Source organism: Salvelinus alpinus, chromosome 26 (assembly GCF_045679555.1).
Source record: "Salvelinus alpinus chromosome 26, SLU_Salpinus.1, whole genome shotgun sequence".
Taxonomy (NCBI): domain Eukaryota; kingdom Metazoa; phylum Chordata; class Actinopteri; order Salmoniformes; family Salmonidae; genus Salvelinus; species Salvelinus alpinus.
In genome coordinates this window covers 6,197,793-6,220,295 of record NC_092111.1, presented here as the reverse complement: position 1 = coordinate 6,220,295, position 22,503 = coordinate 6,197,793, and the positions used below count along the sequence as shown (strand labels likewise).

The window sequence follows — 22,503 nt, the reverse complement described above, 5'->3', positions numbered from 1 at the left end:
GTGCTGGAGGTAGTCTGCGATACAGGAACTACTCCATGCACGGCGACCGCGTCTTCGCACATGAGGAAAATAGCAAAGGGCCAGTAGTTTCCACTACCAGAGTAGGGATCAGCCTCCTCTACCTCGTCCTTACCCCATGCAGACTTGGCTAGGGGTGGAAGAGGCCCATTACATTCCTAATTTTTTTTACTAGTGACCATAAGTCCATGGCCTAATAGTCTACAAGCTAAGGCTCTAGTGAACTGTAAATCATGAGTATTAGATTAATAATAACTATCAAGGTGCAACTGAAGTTGAATGAACTTAAATCTCTATTTTTGATGTAAATGGCATGTCATAGAAGGGTCCCGACACCATTTTAGTGATTTCACTTGCTTTTGAGAAACTTACCCCAAACAGTAAATCACTTCCTCATCCTCATTGTGTAGTATGGGGGCCCTGAAAAAAATTAACAGCAACTCCAAAAACGCAAGGCTCTCAGTATAGTGATGCAGGTCTTTAGATGTTGTACACATGCAATGTTGTCATTCCAAACTTTATCCCCGACGTTATATTCCCTTTGTGCGAATCAAGACGTTTCCCCTATCACTATACTGACAGCTTTGCCGTTTCTAAAAGGACATCTTTTTTTGTGGGGGGTGGGGGTCATACTACACACAAGGAGGATGAGGAAGTGATTTGCTGTTTGGGGTTAAGTTTCGCGAAGACAACTGAAATCACAAGAAAATGGGTCTGGACCCTTCTATAACATGCCAATTACATCAAAAAGATACATTTTATTGTAAAGAAAATAATAAAAGGTCACCTTTAAACCTTGTTTCAGAACGTATTATACCCTGTCAATTTTTTTTCATCATAAACCAAAATGAATTATGATACAATGCATGAGTACCAAAACGGCATAGGCCAAATTTAATTACGCAATAATGCACGGGTAACAAACCAGCATAACACGAACTGTACAGTACTGGAAGGCACCGGACACTTACATCAGTATAACCTGCCAGTACAGTAATAGCCACATGTGAGCTTTATGCATTATATCGGCAACGTTGCACCCCAACTGATTATGCCACATTTAACGTAATAACGGGTTATTTAGCTAGATGGCTAGCCAACGTTGCTTGCTACTACAGTAAGTTAGCTAGCTAACATTGTTAATGCTAAATTGTAATTATTTCGCCTCTATGGCCTATTTATTGCCTACCTCCCTACATTTGCACACACTGTACATAGATTTTTTTCTATTGTGTTATTGACTGTACGTGTGTGTGTTTATGTGTAACTCTGTGTTGTTTGATTTTGTCGCACTGCTTTGCTTTATCTTGGCCAGGTCGCAGATGTAAATGAGAAATGGTTCTCAACTGGCCTACCTGATTAAATAAAGGTGAAATAAAAATACAACAAAATTAAAATTAGCTAGCTAACGTTAGCTGTGTTAGCAAACGAGACGATAGTTTTCTTTCAAACTGTTTTAGTATGCATTTGTCCTCTTGCTATACAAAACAAAAAGTTAACCTTGGCGCTATTCATATTGTCCAAATGACTAAACACGCAAGACCTAAACTTACCTGTGTTGCTAGCTAGTATTAATTTATCTTATTTGTTGACATGTGTGTCAAATCCTTTTTCTGCAGGAGCGCTTAACCGTCAAACATCGCGAGACCATACACCGATTATTATCTCAACCGTAAAGCATGAAGTATGAGCGTTTCAATAAAGCTAGACTCCTTAGTTGCTCGCTAGCTACATGACTTAAACATTGGTTCTTGAAGAATATAACTTATAAATGCCTCATGGTCTTAGTTTAACTGACGTACCCCATCATAACCCAAATTATAAGCTTGTTTAACTCCAATGTTTGTAACCAAAGTACATGTAACAAACACTGCATATCCTGTAAACATGACATAAACTAAAATGTTGATATCATGGATGGTCAGTCCTTGCATATATAGCTTTTGCTTTAAATTTTAGAGTGGTTCCATTTAACAAAGGCACATCCCTCAGCTTTCTATCAAAAAACAGGCAAGGTGACCACTTTGTAATTGTTTCAATTAAGGATTCCAGCTTTAAAAATGTGGATTATTGTTGCTACCATTGGTTGTACTGAAATATATTAATGACTATGAATACAACACCAACTCTAAAACATAGGTGTTACTCGTCTGAATAATACCCCACTCATGATGTTACGGTAGAGCCGAGCTCCACTGCAAGTTCACCTGTGTGAAAGCGACACCTGGTGGACATTCTGCGATCAAAAGTACCAAGAAATATTTATCTTTGGACCCTCTGGTCTATTTATACTTTTTGGTACAGTGGCTTACTGTATTTGTATAACATTTTGCTGGATCATCCCTAATGTGTCATGTGTCATCATAATCTCCCTCTTTGGATAAAAAAAAACGACATTCAAACTTGTGTGAGCCCCTAAGGCTGCATTAATGATAGACTGGACAACAACTATAATGCTCTGAAAAGAGAGGACCACCTTTTGATCGGTTTCCTATCCTTTTAACATTCATTACTCGGCACAGACTGCTTTGTGAGCTATCTTAATTTGAATTAAAGTATCAAATACAAGAGGCGCCTGAAATAGATACTTACTCATCCTGTGCGCCCTGCCGTGCTAAATTGCTGTTCTGAGTGACAAGGGGAATAAGAGATGGTTTTATTGAAAAAATGAAAGGCTTCTTGTGCCTTCAGGCTTGAGTGAAGCTGAAGCTAGAATAGAATGCCTATTACTTTATTTCCATTATTCATTCAAATTTGGGGTTATACGGCTACAGTACGGATTTAAATTTCAATTTATCTAGTCTGGGAGGCTGAGTTGGGTAATAGTAAACCTTGTGACAGGTATTTTTTTCATCTCTCCAAAGCCCTCTGTGTAAGCTGCTGACACAGAAACGCCATGTCAGTTCACTTGGCTGCCCGCAACTTCTTAATTGCAAAAAAGAGTGCTGTTTAGTTCACCACGATGAATGAGTTCATATGCTGCTCTTCCAGTATGCATACGCAAGACCAATTGAGGCATTCCAATTTGGAAATTAGGGTTTCCATGATCATCAGGCTCATCTCAGCTTGTTAAATTATAACCTAGTACATCAGGATCTGTTTCCCACATATGAATACCGAATAACTGAGGCCTGCTCTAATTTGAGGCATTTGCACATGGCATACCATGTGCAAATAGACATCATTCTGGTTCTGTTGTGTCTGTAGTGTTTATGGCTCCTATATCATCTCCTAGCTCACTGGACTCACCTGGACGCCTTGCCTTCCCTATTTCTGTCTGCTCCCCCATTTGTTCCATGTGTCAGCATTAATGTTGTTATGTGTTCATGTCCAGATGCTGTCCTGTCCTCTTCCATTACCGTTGCTAATTAAATGTTCACTCCCTGTACTTGCTTCTCGTCTACCAGCGCCGTTCCTTACACAAAGTCCATAAAGATTAAGACAAATTATAGTATTCATTAAGTAAGGATACTGTATCAGATTATTGATATGTGTCCAATGACCGTACCTTAACACCCTCAAGCACAGATAGAGCTCAAGAACATAGTTGAAAGATGTCTTCTCAAATACGGTCTTAATTACCATTAATTATACAAGCATTGAATAAATAGGCTACTGTATTTAAGATGAGAGACTTGCTCTATGAAATACATATTCTAACCACTTAGAAGCTGCTTAAATTTAAGATGGCTGACATTGATGACCTTGGTGTGATGCCAGGGTGTACAGTACACTATTGGGCAGTATCACCTTCACCAAACCAGCAGAGAGCCTCCACAATGGACTGATTGAAGGCCCCAGAGTGTTGGAAGGGAAAACTCCCAGCGAGGGGAGAGGAAATGTAAACCGTATAATGACTGCTGAGGGATATCACGCTAGGTTGGATTATCTACCGTACTCAGCCGTTGCGTGTTTTAATTAAAAACACAGATCTTGTTCCTCCAGGGTTGGGTTCAGGAGCCAGCTCCGAGAGTACCATACAAAGTCCATTCCTCATCTCACAGCTCCCACTTCAATCAGGACAGTGTCTCACGTTGAAGAGGATTGAAGGATAGAATGGACCAAGGTATAGACAGAGAGAGATACGGACGGAGTGTGTTTTTTTAATACAGGAGGACGTCTAACCGCATGGTTCTCTGCCCCTCTGCCTCGTGTGCATTCCTGTGCAAATTACAGCCAGAGCAGCAGCCGTGGGATAAAGGGCTTAGCTTTCTCTGTGTGTATGTGTTTGTGTGTGTGTGTGTATGTGTGTGAGCTGAGTAGAGTGGGGTGCAAAGTGAGTGTGTGTGTGTGTGTGTGTGTGTGTGTGTGTGTGTGTGTGTGTGTGTGTGTGTGTGTGTGTGTGTGTGTGTGTGTGTGTGTGTGTGTGTGTGTGTGTGTGTGTGTGTGTGTGTGTGTGTGTGTCTGTGTTTATGAGAGTAATGTAGAGCAGACTAAAGCAGGGTGCAAATAGGACGGGGTGCACAGGAGCTGGGATGCTGCCTGGGATAAGCTGGATTCAGGGAAACACAATCCATCAATCAGATGTTAAACACACACACACACACACACACACACACACACACACACACACACACACACACACACACACACACACACACACACACACACACACACACACACACACACACACACACACACACACACACACACACACACACACACAGCACTAATCTGCAGAGTCATGCTCACACAGCCCACAGAGTGAAAAGCCGTAGGTTAAATGTTTATCTACACACGTTCTAGAGAGCTTTCAGCCAAGCTGAAATGGTATGCTACTACAAAACAAGTTAGCTGTGAAATCATAATTTCATAAAATAACTAATAACCTTAAAAAACAACAACAAAGAACTGCAAAACAAAATGGACATTTCATTACTTTCCCTTCCTTCATTTACTTCTTTACAAGTTTCAAATACCCCCTTATAACTGTCAGTACACTGACACTGAATCTTCCCTCTGGCTACATTTGACAAATTAACGTCAGGGTCCGATTTTCGACAGTCCATGACCATGGGGGCACAAGGTTGTCTGATTGAAGTGTCCTTTAAGGAAGGATGAGTCCAAACCAGAGAGGTGTAAATGCTACTGGGTCAGTAACACTAAGGGACCCTTGAGACCCAAGATGGCAGATATATTGCATTGACGGCCCACAGCTGCACCAGACTGGCTGAAGGTCAGTGAGGGGACAGGGAAACTGTTATTAAAAGGGATCAGTGTGTGCAATGAGACAATGGATCCATTGTGCGCCTGTTGCCGAGCAACCCTTATCCTTGTGAGGAGCTATGGCAGAAAGAAAAAGGAAAACATGACTGTTGACAAGTGATTTTATTCACATCAGTATTTTAAAATACAACGATATAGAAACCTAAACCATTAAACAGTCAAATTACATTTAAAAATGTGTACTTACAATAAGAGAAAAATATATACACTACCGGTCAAAAGTTTTTGAACAAGTCAAAATATATTTTATATTTGAGATTCTTCAAATAGCAACCCTTTGCCTCGATGACAGCCTTGCACACTCTCAGCATTCTCTCAACCAGCTTCACCTGGAATGCTTTTCCAACAGTCTTGAAGGAGTTCCCACATATGCTGAGCACCTGTTGGCTGCTTTTCGTTCACTCTGCGGTCCAACTCATCCCAAACCATCTCAATTTGATTGAGGTCGGGGGATTGTGGAGGCCAGGTCATCTGATGCAGCACTCCATCACTCTCCTTCTTGGTAAAATAGCCCTTACACAGCCTGGAGGTGTGTTTTAGGTCATTGTCCTGTTGAAAAACCAAAGATATTCCCACTAAGCACAAACCAGATGGGATGGCGTATCGCTGCAGAATGCTGTGGTAGCCATGCTGGTTAAGTGTGCCTTGAATTCTAAATAAATCACAGACAGTGTCACCAGCAAAGCACCACCACACTATAACACCTCCTCCTCCATGCTTTACGGTGGGAAATACACATGCAGAGATCGTCCGTTCACCAACACCGCGTCTCATAATGACACGGGGGTTGGAACCAAAATTCTCCAATTTGGACTCCAGACCAAAGGACAAATTTCCCCCAGTCTTATGTCTATTGCTCGTGTTTCTTTCTTGGCCCAAGCAAGTCTCTTCTTCTTCTTGGTGTCCTTTAGTAGTGGTTTCTTTGCAGCAATTCGACCATGAAGACCTGATTCACACAGTCTCCTCTGAACAGTTGATGTTGACATGTGTCTGTTTTATTTTTTCCTTTATTTAACTAGGCAAGTCAGTTAAAAACAAATTCTTATTTACAATGACGGCCTACACCGGCCAAACCCGGACGATGCTGGGCCAATTGTGCGCCACTCTATGGGACTCCCAATCACAGCCGGTTGTAATACAGCCTGGATTCAAACCAGGGTGTCTGTAGTGACACCTCTAGCACTGAGATGCAGTGCCTTAGACCGCTGCGCCACTCGGGAGCCCTGGTACTTGAACTCTGTGAAGAATTTATTTGGGCTGCAATTTCTGAGGCTGGTAACTCTAATGCACTTATCCTCTGCAGCAGAGGTAACTCTGGGTCTTTCTTTCCTGTGGCGGTCCTCATGAGAGCCAGTTTCATCATAGCGTTAGATGGTTTTTGCGACTGCACTTGAAGAAACTTTAAAAGTTCTTGAACTTTTCCATATTGACTGACCTTCATGTCTTAAAGTAATGATGGACTGTTGTTTCTCTTTGCTTATTTGAGCTGTTCTTGCCATAATATGGACTTGGTCTTTTACCAAATAGGGCTATCTTCTGTATACCACCTCTACCTTGTCACAACACAACTGATTGGCTCAAACGCATTAAGAAGGAAAGAAATTCCACAAATTAACTTTTGACAAGGCACACCTGTTAATTGAAATGCATTCCAGGTGACTACCTCATGAAGCTGGTTGAGAGAATGCCATGAGTGTGCAAAGCTGTCATCAATGCAAAGGGTGGCTATTTGAAAAATCTCAAATATAACATATTTTGAATTGTTTAACACTTTTTTGGTTACTACATGATTCCATATGTGTTATTTCATAGTTTTGATGTCTTCACTATTATTTTACAATGTAGAAAATAGTCAAAATAAAGAAAAACCCTTGAATGAGTGGGTGTTCTAAAACTTTTGACCGGTGGTGTATATAAATATAATATATGGTGTGTGCAACACTTTTCGAGCCTGTAATCGGGTAAGGCACTCCATCCTTGATCTCTTCAATCTTAACTTCTTTGAGAATGATTGCACAGAGGCACTTTCTTGTGAGTGTAGAATGACCACCTCTGATTTCAGAGATAAACAAACTAACCACACAACAGATGGGTAAACTACAATGCAGGATCAATGAGTTAGCCAGCTATCCCAAATAACTATTGATTTTGTGGTTCATTAAGAAACTTAGATATGTGTTTTTGTTGAGTCAATTAGACCAGGGATGGAGGGGAACTCAGTCGGTGTCTCAACTTACTGTGTGAAAGTTAGAATAGTATAATACACAAGGTGCAATTTAGAAATTTGGTTGGGCAAATTTCAGCAAACATTTTTTAGATTGGTAAGTTAGTCTAGCCAGTTATCTAAACTTGTCGTAATCACGGTCAAATTACCGACCGGGGGATCCACATTGATTTTGTTAGTCACTCTCAATCAGATATCATATTCAAAACTGCAAACATTTCTCTCCACCCTATGTGTAGAGTTGCAGGAAATTCACGCTGTAAAACGGCATAAAAATATCCCGACCCATGACAAAATGAGTAGAAGAATTGCATGGAATTTGTTAAAAACTAAAAGTTATTTCAGAATATTTAGGCAAGTTAGCTACTATTTAGGCAATACTTCGCTACTATGGCCTATTTATTGCCTTATCTCCTTACTCCATTTGCACACACTGTATATACATTTTTCTATTGTGTTTATTGACTGTACTTTTGTTTATCCCACGTGTAACTCTCTTTTTGTCGCACTGCTTTGCTTTATCTTGGCCAGGTCGCAGTTGTGAATGAGAACTTGTTCTCAACTGGCCTACCTGGTTAAATAAAGGTGAAATAAATACATTAAAAAAATTAGCTGGCTAACTCATTGATCCTGCTTTGTAGTACACCCCTCTGGTCCAATATCCATGATAGATCAGCCAAAAGCAGTGCTTGAAGTGGGCTGAAATAGGTGCCGGTACTCATCCAGGGGGCCTGCACTGCACGTCTTTTGCTGTAACACATGGACAATAAAGTTGTATTCTATTTTGGGTGCTGTTTATATTAAGGTGCAGGAATTCCACAATATTTTCAGTGGTGGAAAAAGTACCCAATTTTCATACTTGAGTAAAAGTCAAGATACCTCAAAAGAAAATGACTCAAGTAAAAGTAAAAGTCACCCAGTAAAATACAACTTGAGTAAAAGTCAAAAAGTATTTGGTTTTAAATATACTTAAGTCTCAAAAGTAAAAGCAAAAATCATTTAAAATGTCTTATTTTAAGCAAACCAGACAATACGATTTTCTTGTTTTTTTTTATTTACGAATTGCCAGGGTCACAGTTCAACACTCAGAAATATGTTACAAACGAAGCATTTGTGTTTAGTGAGTCTGCCAGATGAGAGGCAGTAGGGATGACCAGGGATGTTCTCTCAATAAGTGCATGAATTAGACAATTGTGCTTTCCTGCTAAGCATTCAAAATGTAACGAGTACTTTTGGGTGTCAGGGAAAATGTAAGGCGTAAGAAGTACATTATTTTCTTTAGGAATGTAGTGGAGTAAAAGTTAAAGTTGTCAAAAATATAAATAGTAAAGTAAAGTACAGATAACCCCAAAAAACAACTTAAGTAGTACTTAAAAAATATTTTCACTTAAGTACTTTACACCACTGAATATTTTAAGCCAATATTCTCTAAGAGGTGCAGGAACTCAAGCAGTAGAATATGTGAGGTGCTATAACTCAGTTCCAGTATGTTCCTGGCCAAGTCAAGCACTGGCCAAAAGCCTGTCCAGGTTACAACTAAATCCTGGTTTGGTAGCTTATTCCTCTGGGCTCCTGGCCTCTCCCATGGACTTAAACAGACGTCTATATTTTGGGGTCGTCACACAGGCTACACCCAGGCTTCTGGTCGGCCTGTTGTTCCAGCTGTATGGTGACTGAATGGAAGTTGTAGTTGGAGAAGCAAGTTTGGGTCATCTCCCTTAGAACTGGCTGGGCATCCACTAAGTCATCTGTGGAGGGAAAGGGAAATGCAAGTATGATGACACTGACTAAATCACAATTCTGCAAGTCACTATGGTCTGATCAAGTCAAGTCATAGATAGTGGAAACGGCAGTGGTATTTCCACAGAAAGTGTCATACTCTGATATATGACAAAAAATATAAATGGTAATGGATACAATAAAGCCATCATCATCATCATTATATATGAGAGATGTAACATAACAGTAGATTACTGACAGCCTGGTCCAGCTACACTCACCTATAGCCACGTGTGCTGACAGCACCGTCTGGTTCATAGTCAGGGCCCAGATATGGAGGCTATGGACAGACTTCACCCCCTTCACTGCCAGCAGCCGGTCCCTCACCTCACCGTGCTTCACTCCAGCTGGGGTGCCTGGGAAGAGATAGAGAGGGAGGGAAAGATAAGGATTTCATTACACACACACAGAGGAGGGACTGGGCACAAAAGTTTGGCAATTTAGGTCCCTTTTAGACATGTTACAATCATCAACTCTTGCACTAAAACATATCCTCGTGGCTGTCGTCAATATAAGTCATTCCTAGTCTATAGTAAGACGGCCACTTTAACATAATCCCGAAACAGGGATGTTAGAGGGAATCCCATGTTTTACCTTCCATGAGGACTATCAGGATGTCTTTCAGAATGGTGATGGTGGTTCCCAGGACAAATATGGAAAACAGGAACGTACAGATAGGGTCAGCTATCTTATACTCGGGCTGTGGGAATCAGAGAAAGAGTGATTAAGGACCATAATCATGACATAGTTTAATATTATATATTTTTTTACCTTTATCTCACTAGGCAAGTCAGTTAAGAACAAATTCTTATTTACAATGACGGCCTACAAGGGCCAAACCCGGACGACCCTGGGCCAATTGTGCGCTCCCCTATGGGACTCCCAATCACAGCCGTTTGTGATACAGCCTGGATTTGAATCAGGGTGTCTGTAGTGTCACCTCTAGCACTGAGATGCAGTGCCTTAGACCGCTGCGCCACTCGGGAGCATTATCTTACATTATCTTTACATCTTTTCCCCCCAATATATTTTACTTTAGTCAAGACATACTTGAGGAAATCTGTGACGTCTCTATCGCACATCGAAACACGTAAAGTTTGTGCTCGTACAGCATCATAAAAGGGATAATTATATTGAGAATTGCCGCAATATCAGTCAAAAAAATACACCATGCTCAAAAGTTCCATTTGAGAACATGACGCGGTAGATTTCAATGCCTACGGGGGTGCATGCTCAGCACATGAAGATAGTGAGAGATTATCACACACAGGAAGGAAGAGGGGGAAGAGTCTAAAAGTCACACTGGGTTTACTGTGAAATGAACCTGTAAACTTCTGTAACCGAGCGGTACATTATGTACTGCAGTGATGCTTAATTTGTTTGCGCAAGCTAATAAATCGCGAAGTGGATAGTCAACAATTTATAATAAATCGTAGCTAACTAGAAATAGTAGTTACAGTATATGGATCTTCCATCAATTACTGCTTGATTCATTGTGTTTTGCTGAGAGTTTTCAATAGTATTTATGCAAAATGTATGCAAATTCAAAAGGACTTTTAACTTAATCTATGAAATTAGACTAATTACCTAATATTGTCAGGGCACTATTTGGGACACTACTGTGCTTCATTCTAATGCAAGGAGTATTCAGCTATCTAAATGATCAGTTCAAAACGACATCTTACGAAAGCCAGGGAGAGTGAGTCAACACTAACATCCGCCTCATCCTCATCTAACCTGCCCATTTCCCCTCGGCCCTAATCTCCTCACCCCATCGTCCTCTCCACCTCAGTTGACCACTACCTCCCATAAAAGTGAAGGCTCCTCAGAGGAAGAAGGGTAGGACCATTGTCCTCAGTGAATTTTTTTTTTTTTTTTTTTACATTTATTTAAAAGAAATTGACAAAACTATACTAAATATATTCACGTTACCAAATAATTGATTAAAACACACTGCTTTGCAATGAAGGACTATGGTAGCATCAACAGCACTCTGTAGGGTAGCACCATGTTGTAGCCGGAGGACAGCTAGTTTCCGTCCTCCTCTGGGTACACTGACTCCAATACAAAACCTAGAATGCTCATGGTTCTCACCGCCTACCATAGACTTACACAGTCATTCTGACAACTTCCAGAAGACATCCTCCATGTCACGCCCCGACCATTGAGAGCTGTTTATTCTCTATGTTAGTTAGGTTGGGGTGTGATTAAGGGTGGGTTATCTAGGGGAATTATATGTCTATGTTGGCCTGGTATGGTTCCCAATCAGAGGCAGCTGGTTATCGTTGTCTCTGATTGGGGATCATATTTGGGTAGCCATTTCCCCATTATGCTTTGTGGGATCTTGTCTAGGTATAGTTGCCTGTGTGCACTACTCTGAGCGTCACGTTTCGTTTGTTCGCTTTATTGTTTTTGTTATTTGAGTTTTCTCTTCCTAATAAAAAGGATGGAAACATACCACGCTGCATTTTGGTCCACTCCTTATGACGATCGTGACACGCTCTTGCAGCCTGAACTGACATGTTGTCCACCCAATCAAAGGATCAGATAAATTAATTTTGTACTGAAAACATAAGTTACAGCAAGTTAGCACTACATAACATATTTTGAGCAACAGTTTTGAACAAATGTATTTATTTGTAAGAGAGAGAGAGATTTCGTGTTATTTTTTTTGTGCTTTTATTAATTTATTGCCACAGTGGCCACTGGTGTAACTGCTAAATTGCTTGCTGACTGTACTAGCTAGCATGATTGCAGCAGGTTTACTAACGCGTTAGTTCTAGTAGCTATGTTGACTATGACGTTAGCTAATATGGTGACAACGATGTAAGCTGTGGGTAGCGGTTAACGGTTATGATATGAAGGTTTGGCTTGGAAAGGTTTTTTCGCCTGGTCACAGACAGCTGATGTGCTGTCCACAAGCCAAGAGAAAAGGTGAAAGGAGGAGAGTGCGTAGATGCGAGAAGGAATTATACAATGAGCAAAATGATCATGCTGTTTGCATGTGGCTGCTTTGAAAGTGAACTGTGTTTGCGTGTGATCAGGGGTATATTTATTCTTCTGATTCTGTTGAAAAACGTTTCTTAAATGGAAGAAAACGGAAGAAAACGGGGATAAAACATATCTGAATTTGTCCAATAGAAACTCTCGTTTGCAACTGTTGGACTAATGAACACCCTAGATCAGCTAGATGCAGGCAAGAGTGTGCAAGACGGTACTGAATGTATGTCACCTTGATTACACAAATTTGTCTCTTGACCTGTGAACCTAAGTTGTAAATGTTTATTCATAAGCTAGGTTGTAGCAACCTTATGATGGGTATAGGGAAAATGTGAGTATCATGTAGTAGCCTAAACCTAGCAATGTTACATTGAACTGGGTGAATGGAATATAAATGACAGTCATCCAATATGCTTTAATAGAAATAAGGCCATGCTCATAAAAAAATGATCATCCTCCCTCATCTTAAATGTCACCGAACGCCCCTGCTCCCACATGACCCCAGTTAACCACTTTCTGCCCCATCACCCCAGTTGACCACTACCTCTCACATGACCCCAGTTGACCACTACCTCCCACATAACCCCAGTTGACCACTATCTCCACCATCACCCCAGTTGACCACTATCTCCACCATCACCCCAGTTGACCACCCCCTACTACATGACCCCAGTTAACCACTTTCTCCCCCATCACCCCAGTTAAACACTACCTCTCACATGACCCCAGTTGACCACTACCTCCCACATCACCCCAGTTGACCACTATCTCCACCATCACCCCAGTTGACCACTGCCTACCACATGACACCAGTTAACCACGTTCTCCCCCATCACCCCAGATAAACACTACCTCTCACATGACCCCAATTGACCACTATCTCCCCCATCACCTCCGTTGACCACTACCTCCCACATAACCCCAGTTGATCACTACCCCTCCCATCACCAATGTTGACCACTATCTCCCACATCACCCCAGCTGACCACTACCCCTCCCATCACCCCAGTTGACCACTACCCCTCCCATCACCCCAGTTGACCACTATCTCCCACATCACCCCAGTTGATCACTACCCCTCCCATCACCAACGTTGACCACTATCTCCCACATCACCCCAGCTGACCACTACCCCTCCCATCACCCCAGTTGACCACTACCCCACCATCACCCCAGTTGACCACTATCTCCACCATCACCCCAGTTGACCACTGCCTACCACATCACCCCAGTTGACCACTACCCCTCCCATCACCCCAGTTGACCACTATCTCCCACATCACCCCAGTTGACCACTACCCCTCACATCACCCCAGTTGACTACTATCTCCCACATCACCCCAGTTGACCACTATCTCCACCATCACCCCAGTTGACCACTACCTCCCATATCACCCCAGTTGTTCTCTGACCACTGACCTTGAAGAAGATGATGATGGCGCTGACCAGCACGCTGATGCTCTGGAGCAGGTCTCCCACCACGTGCACGAAGGCAGCACGCACGCTGGCGTTGGCCTGAGGTTGCGACTCCGACAACTCATTCCGCTGAATGTCCACCCCACCGTGCTGCTCCACATTGCCGTTTCCATGGGAATGGTTTTCCTGGTTACCGTTACCGTGTGAGTGGTTACTTTTGTTGCTGTGCCCGTGCCTATCGCCCACCGCGTGGCTGTGACCATGGTTGCCCTTGTCGTTGTTGCCGTGGCTGTGGCCGTGCCCGCTACTGAGGCCCCCATGGCTGTGCCCATGCCCGGACTGGTGCAAGGTGAAAGCCATACTGCCCACGGGACATTCAGAAAGGCATAACATATTAAAAGCCTTGTTATTAGGCATTATAAATGTTCATATATGCTTACAACAAGTTATAAAGCATTATACCTGGATGCATTACTGCAACATTGAATCTTCATGCTGTGGAAGATATCTGTAGGCTGTTTACATGACAATACTTGTATATTCTTGTTACTGTCACATCTACTTGCTACTGTTGGGTAACACTTTATTTGGATAGTCTGTAGAGCATCTATAGATGGACTATCTAGACTATCAGTAATATTTAAACTAATTACTGTATCTACTAACCCTAAATGTAGCTCTAACACTAACCTTAAAACTTCTTATGGCTGCAATCCCGTTAACGGGATGATATGACAACAGCCAGTGAAAGTGCAGGGCGCCAAATTCGAACAACAGAAATCTCATAATTAAAATGCCTTAAACATACATGTATCTTATACCATTTTAAAGGTAATCTTGTTGTTAATCCCACCAAAGTGTCCGATTTCAAATAGGCTTTTCAGCGAAAGCACCACAAACGATTATATTAGGTCACCACCAACTCACAGAAAAATGTTGCCATTTTTCCAGCCAAAGAGAGGAGTCACAAAAAGCACAGATAGAGATAAAATTAATCACTAACCTTTGATGATCTTCATCAGATGACACTCATAGGACTTCATGTTAGACAATACATATATGTCTTGTTCGATTAAGTTCATATTTATATCCAAAAACCTATATCCAAACCAAACATTGGCGCCATATTCAGAAATGCCTCCAAAATATCCGAAATTGCAGAGAGCCACGTCAAATAACAGAAATACTCAACATATACTTTGAAGAAAGATACATGTTTTACATAGAATTAAAGATACACTTGTTCTTAATGCAACCGCTCTGTCAGATTTCAAAAAGCTTTACTGCAAAACACAATATTCAATAATCTGAAAACAGCGTTCAGCCACAAAAGCAAGCCATACCTTAGCAAGCAGTTGCTTATTAACAGATAGTTTGTTGATAGTGTGAAAATACGGACTATCCAAATAAAGTGTGACATACTGTGGTTTGATTTTCACTTGTGAGTCACTAATATCTAGTCCTAAGCGGGAACCGTTAACAACCCGAAAATACTACTTACAGGGAATAAAACCCACGGCAATCCGCGTCAGTTTCTTAGCTTGTCTGTCATCAGTAGTCGTCAATTGTAAATACTACATTAGTCATGGTAACAGCAGACCACATCAATTCCCGAAGATGAAATAGAATTGAATGAATGGAATTGAATTTCTCTACGAACATTTCAGTTCATGAATGGTGAAGAAATGGGCTGCGTTTCGGGTCGGTGGACTCACATGATGTTTGCAAGCACAGCGCAGCCTGAGGTAATGAGCATGATGGTCCCCTCGATCTCGTAATTATCTCTGATGAGCCGCTGCACGGCCAGGTAGACCAACACACCTGTCACAAGCCAGATGGTCACCACTGAGAGGAGAGCGCCCAGGATCTCTAGAGGATAGAGGGAGAGGACACACACACACACACACACAGGAGAGGAGAAAAAGAGAACACATCATGTTTAAACAAGGGAAAGGCAGGGATAGAAATTATAGAAATGTCATGGACAGATATATTACAGTAAAGAGCTGCAGGAAAACCCATTTGATATTGCCAGCAGTACCAGACGTACCACATAGTGAGAGCCAAGAGGAAAGGTCTCCAGTAAGAGACACAGGAAGACACTGTCACGTTCCTGACCTGTTTTCCCTTGTTTTGTATTTATTTAGTATGGTCAGGGCGTGAGTTGGGTGGGTTGTCTATGTGTGATTTACTATGTTGGGATTTTGTGTTCGGCCTGGTATGATTCTCAATCAGAGGCAGCTGTCAATCGTTGTCCCTGATTGAGAATCATACTTAGGCAGCCGGGGTTTCACGTGTGTTTTGTGGGTGTTTGTTCCTTGTTAGTGTTTCGCCACACGGGACTGTTACGGTAGTTTCATTTGTTATTTTGTATCGCTTATTGTTTTCATGTCTATTAAATTACCATGGAAACTAACCACTCTGCATATTGGTCCGATCCTTCTCGCCTCTCCTCGTCCGATGAGGAGGACGACTACAGACACAGAATTGATGCATGTGATTTTTTTAAGTATGACTTGTCAGGTTCCTATTGTAAAGACCATGATACACAATCACAACGCTAAAACAACCATTAGGTATGCTCTTCTATTGTCATGACTTCCACCGAAGGTGGCTCCTCTTCCTGTTCGGGCGGCGCTCGGCGGTCGTCGTCACCGGTCTACTAGCTGCCACCGATTCCCTTTTCTTTTTCTGTTGGTTATGTCTGCATTGGTTTCACCTGTTTCTCGTTTGGGGTTTTGTTCAGGGCTATTGAAGCCTTCTAGGCCCGCCTGCTTTGTGCGGGCTTGTTTTCTGTTCTGTGTGTGGATGGTTGTGTTTGTTGTCTGTTCTGTTTGTGGATGGTTGTGTTTGTTTTTGGACTGTTTGGTGTCCTGTTTTGAGGAGGTCATTATTTTCGCCTGTTGTTGTTGACGTGACCTTATTCTTACCGGAATAAATACGGCAAACCCAAAGAACCCTCTGCTCTCTGCGCCTGACTCCGCACCCACCACTCCTAGCTACGTGACATCTATAGACATATTAAATCACTCCACTTCTACTTATTTATCCACTTCTACTTCTACTTGTTCCAGAAAGCATGTGAGAGTAGAAAGCACACGCATTGAGTATACTATCAACGGCTTATAGTAGCTTTCAACATTCGCTGGATCATGATATTGGGATACATCAAGTATTGATTATTGATGAAGATGGTAGTGATGATGAGGATGAGCATATTATGATGATAATGATGATCATGATGAAGATGAAGGTGATGATGATGATGATGATGATGATGTTGATGAATAATGACAATAATGATGACAATGATGACGATAAAGACAAAATATGACAATGATGACAACAATGATGACGAGGATGATGATCTCACCTGCACGATGCCAGCCGTAGCTGAGTGTGCGTGTGGCGGGTCTGGACGAGAGCCACAGAGACACCAGGCTGATGATGAAGCTGGCGAAGTCTACCAGCAGGTGGGCGGCGTCTGTCATCACCGCCAGACTCCCCGCAAAGTAACCACCTACAGACAGATAGAGGAGTGAGAGAGAGAGAGAGAGAGAGAGAGAGAGGAGTGAGTGAGTGACTGACTGACTGACTGACTGACTGACTGACTGACTGACTGACTGACTGACTAACAACTAACTAACTAACTAACTAACTGACTGCTGACTGACAGACACATAGAGTCCCTGACTAACTAATCGACAGGCTAATCAATAGTCATGTGTCATTTTACCCCTCACCCAGGATCTCTCCGATCATGAAGACCAAGCAAACAGCCGAGACCACGTAGAGCCTCTTCCTGGCCAACTGCTTCTCCCGCTCCCTGTCCTCCGTAGCCTGGCTGTTGTCATGGCAATGATTGATGTTGCTGTCCTTCTCCATCTGCATTATCTCATCTGTGGACACACTGTAGGGAGGGGGGGGGGGGCAGGGAGGGAAGACAACAGACATATGGATTATCCAAAAAGGAGGAGAAGAGGGGGGTGAAAAGGAGACTAAGAGGGGGGTGAAAAGGAGACTGAGAGGGAAGACAAGATAGATGGACATCATGAACTTCGTCCAAGAAGGAGGAGGAGGAGGGGGGACAGTAGGCAGAGAAAAGACTGAGGCAGAGCCTGTAAGAATGGCTGTCCCTCTCAAGTTGTGCCCAGAAAGACCAGACAAGCGAGATGGATGTCATGAAAATCATCCAAGAATTAGGAGGAGGGGGAGGAGGGGGAATGGAAAGAAGAGAGAAAGACTGAGGCTGAGCAGAGTTTGTAAGAAAGGATGGCCCTCTCGAGTTGTGTCCAGGTGTGCATGTGGCTAAGAGAAAATGTTGCTGTTTTAAAGCTAATTTCATGCAATTCTACACATGTTGCCATGAGGCAGAGAGAGAAAAAATGCCAGTGCAGGTGTTTTTTTCTCAAAATGTAAATTCTATATCTGTGATGTTAATTCCATTGTCTGTGATGTTAATTCCATTGTCTGTGATGTTAATTCCATTGTCTGTGATGTTAATTCCATTGTCTGTGATGTTAATTCCATTGTCTGTGATGTTAATTCCATTGTCTGTGATGTTAATTCCATTGTCTGTGATGTTAATTCCATTGTCTGTGATGTTAATTCCATTGTCGGTGATGTTAATTCCATTGTATGTGATGTTAATTCCATTGTCTGTGATGTTAATTCCATTGTCTGTGATGTTAATTCCATTGTCTGTGATGTTAATTCCATTGTCGGTGATGTTAATTCCATTGTATGTGATGTTAATTCCATTGTCTGTGATGTTAATTCCATTGTCTGTGATGTTAATTACATTGTCTGTGATGTTAATTACATTGTCTGTGATGTTAATTACATTGTATGTATTACAGCATGACATACATCTTTTTTAGTAATATGTTTTTGACTGTCGCATTTAAGTGAGTGACGGTCAGGAAAACTGTAACGATGTTGTGTGTTGTGGCTACAAGTTGTAGTATGCCCAGTGCCGCAAGTGTTTTTACTGTGTCTTGTCAACCGCGTGTTATTTCCAACACCCCAGGGAGAATACTGCTCTACCAAGTACAGTCACCAGCAAATACAGAGCACGTCCATTTCAGAGCCTGTTTGGTACATGAAAGGAAACCTATCAGGAAAATCAGGTTGGTAGGGGGCCTTATTAGCTCCAATGTTGACAATGTACATTATTTGGGTTATATCCATAGCTAGGGGCCTCATGAGAGTCATACGTTGGTACACTGGGGCCATGCCTTGAACACTGAACCAGTTTCATCTGTTAGGCTAACTGACTAACTGACGAGTCTCTGTTTGTTTAACCTTGTAGCTCCAGAGCTATTCTTCATTTGTCACGTTCCTGACCTTGTTTTCCTTTTGTATTGTTGTGTTTAGTGGGTCAGGACGTGAGCTGGGTGGGCAGTCTGTGTTTGTTCTATGTTAAGTGTCAGGTTTAATTGACCTTGTATGGCTCTCAATCAGAGGCAGGTGTTTTCGTTTTCCTCTGATTGAGAGACATACATAGGGAGGTTGTTTCACATTGTTTGTCGTGGGTGGTTGTCTTCCGTGTCTGTATGTTATTTCGTACCACACGGGACTGTTTCGGTTTGTATGTAGTCTGTTCTTGTTCGTGCGTTCTTCGTGTCTATGTAAGTTCTCATGTTTAGGTCAGTCTACGTCGTTTGTTATTTTGTATCATTTCAAGTGTAGTTCGTGTTCGTTTTTTCGTCTTGTCAATAAATTAATTATGTATTCACAACCCGCTGCACCTTGGTTCAATCCCTGCTCCTCCTCTTCGGATGAAGAGGAGGAGGACAGCCGTTACATCATTTAAATACCCAACTAGGGACCAGATAATGGATGTGATGAGAGAGCAGTGTTGGGGAGTAGGGAGTAGTTCAATTAGTCATTTAAATACATTTTGTAGCTTGGTGGTAGTTAATGACTTTTTTTTGCCATGTAGTGGTGTAGCTAACTACTGGAACTACACACTAGAATATGGTTGAAGTAGGACATTTCCTTTCTTTCCTAATTCTCACGTGAAACATAGTTTGTGTGTTTAATAGGACAATTTACACAATTCTGTTAACATCTGACTCCAGAGAAATCGGTTCTTGCAATTTGTGGTCTATGACATTTCAGATTTAGATATGATAATTTATCATAAAGTAGTTTGGATGTAGTGAACTCGCTTTTCAAAGGAATGTTAGTTAAAGTGGCAATCAGCAGTAGATACAATAACAAAGCATTCTGTTTCAGTAAAAAGCTGAGCTATGGATGCAGGGACTGACCATCAATGATATCAAAATTATAGTTTTAACCATGTTTTGAGGCTATATAGTGTTTGTTTACATTTACTTTGTTTACTAAAATTGGAGTAAAACAAGCTTACATTTTGGGTTCTTATGGGGTACGACAGTTAAACTGAGCTCATTAGGTATTTATAAGTTATATTCTTCAAGAATCAATATATCATTAATTTATTAGTCCAAAAATTGATGTAACAACTGCCGATTGCCCCTTTAAGTAAACTATATTTTCTTAAGGGTAGCTTTGGTGTAGCTTAACTTCTGCCAGTGTTAAGTAATTGGTCAACTATATTTTCAGAGTAGCTTCGCCAACACTGTGGGAGAGCGTTAATGCCACATTTGGTGAGGATGCTATGAAATAAGGAAAGATACCGCGCACTTTAGCATGACAATTAGGTCTAAGTTACGTTTCACATCGGAGGCAGAAGGACGGTGAACCGACAGTACGTTATTACCACGATAGCGGAACACTGGTGGGGTGAGACACTTGTGAGTTGTCTCAGCTGAGCTCCTATCATCCTTACTGTGGGGCAATTGCCAACCCAGAATTAGAACCCGTGCGCAAATCTTTTTTCTTCTTCGCATGACTGGAGTATCAGGCTGTCTAAGATTCTCAAAAAAGTTTGTTTTATTCTACACATGAAAATACCAATTCAAATAACTCACCATGGGCGCTCAACACCCTCCTCGTACACCAATGACATCTTCCAAAGTTTATTTTACAACTTCACAAGCGGACTCGAACCTCCAAGTTTGCGAAACACTACAGCCAGCCAGAACCAGACCCGTGTACAATATTGTAGGCTATAACCCACCCAGGCTTGCAGGAGGCGAGGCTGAGCTTGAGGACAGAGAACGGCTAATAAGCCGATCTCAAGGCTGTCTGCTGTATAGAAAACATTATAAAACAAACTGTCACATTAAACAGACTAAAATAAATGTGAAATAAATGTGACTGCAGCGTATGAAATGTGAAAACTAGGCCCAGTCACTCATTAGCATAATTCAATAATCATATCGTCCTAATCATGTGCATATGCTTCAAGTGAAAAAATATATAAACTAATTGTTGCTGTGGAAATAGAGGAACAAATTCAATTAAATAACCCCTACTTATATGTCTATCAAATTATATTTAGGCTAAAGTTTAAATTTCCATTTTGGTTATTTTTCAGACGCCCTTATCCAGTCATATTTCAATGTCATTTTGTTTTCAGATATCATAAATGTAAATTACATAATTGAAAACAACAGACTGACACTTTCAGACAATAAATAAACGGGCTACTTTACCTTTCCATGGTGATGCTATACATGGTGCCTTTCTCGGTGACTAGTTGAGTTTTCTCTGGATCCTTTCTGAACATGATTGAGTGCTTCAGGGACGACAATAAACAATATAAAACTGGTTACAGTAAACAATATAAAACTTGTTAAACTATTAACACCCAGCCAATATATTTAGACAGAGAAATAAAAACAGACAAAATAAAAATGCAATTTTCTTTTTTTTAATTGACTAATGTAAAACAAATAGGCACATTTCTAATGTTATCATCATCTAGATCTCCTCTCATAAAAGAGGACAAGTTCCATGCATCTTCAAATATTGTTTGAGTGACAATGCAAGCAGTGTTAGTATTTGAAGCCTTGTGACCAAGCACCGTGTGCAAATGTAGCCTCTTGCAGCAACACCTTTAGGCAAAAGTTTCTCATTCAGGGAGAGTGTAAACCTTAATTGAAAATGACTATCACGTGTCAAGGTAAGACCCAGATGCAGACAGAGTCGAATTAAAACCTCTTAAGGATCAGGCCTCCTTTTTTACATTTTTGCCTAAAATGACATACACAAATCTAACTGCCTGTAGCTCAGGCCCTGAAGCAAGGATATACAGTACATATTATTTTTTTTATTTTTTTTATTTCACCTTTATTTAACCAGGTAGGCCAGTTGAGAACAAGTTCTCGTTTACAACTGCGACCTGGCCAAGATAAAGCAAAGCAGTGCGACAAAAACAACAACACACATGGGATAAACAAACGTACAGTCAATAACACAATAGAAAAATCTATATACAGTTTGTGCAAATGTAGTAAGATTAGGGAGGTAAGGCAATAAATAGACCATAGTGGCGAAATAATTACAATTTGGCATTAACACTGGAGTGATAGATGTGCAGATGAGGATGTGCAAGAAGAGATACTGGGGTGCAAATGAGCAAAAATAAATAACAATATGGGGATGAGGTAGTTGGGTGGGCTATTTACAGATGAGCTATGTACAGGTGCAGTGATCGGTAAGCTGCTCTGACAGCTGATGCTTAAAGTTAGTGAGGGAGATATAAGTCTCCAGCTTCTGTGATTTTTGCAATTCATTCCAGTCATTGGCAGCAGAGAACTGGAAGGAAAGGCAGCCAAAGGAGGAGTTGGCTTTAGGGATGCTATGGTGACCAGTGAGCTGAGATGAGGCAGAGCTTTACCTAGCAAAGACTAATAGATGACCTGGAGCCAGTGGGTTTGGCGACGAATATGAAGCGAGGGCCAGCCAAC

The 22,503-nt window shown here is 41.5% G+C and overlaps 2 protein-coding genes across 3 annotated transcripts in view; both read right to left on the bottom strand.

Moving 5' to 3' along the window:
* med30 (mediator complex subunit 30) overlaps positions 1-1,731 on the bottom strand; it is a 28,416-nt gene extending 26,685 nt beyond the window's left edge. Inside the window, exon 1 of the mRNA XM_071367053.1 lies at positions 1,572-1,731. The gene's annotated coding sequence lies outside the window, so the exon portion shown is untranslated. The remainder of the gene's footprint in view (positions 1-1,571) is intronic.
* Positions 1,732-8,511: 6,780 nt separating this feature from the next.
* Positions 8,512-21,493, bottom strand: LOC139554515 (proton-coupled zinc antiporter SLC30A8-like). Of its 2 annotated transcripts, none has more exons than XM_071367362.1 (8): positions 21,247-21,493; positions 17,407-17,573; positions 17,037-17,183; positions 15,379-15,532; positions 13,667-14,024; positions 9,842-9,947; positions 9,469-9,603; positions 8,512-9,216 (listed from the first exon to the last, which is right to left on the bottom strand). In XM_071367362.1, exons 1-8 carry the CDS (start codon positions 21,318-21,320, stop codon positions 9,071-9,073), a joined length of 1,287 nt encoding a protein of 428 aa, XP_071223463.1. In that variant the 5' UTR covers positions 21,321-21,493; the 3' UTR covers positions 8,512-9,070. The 2 variants fall into 2 exon arrangements, with proteins under 2 accessions (XP_071223463.1, XP_071223464.1); XM_071367363.1 differs by lacking the exon at positions 21,247-21,493 and adding an exon at positions 20,620-20,771.
* Positions 21,494-22,503: the final 1,010 nt, after the last annotated feature.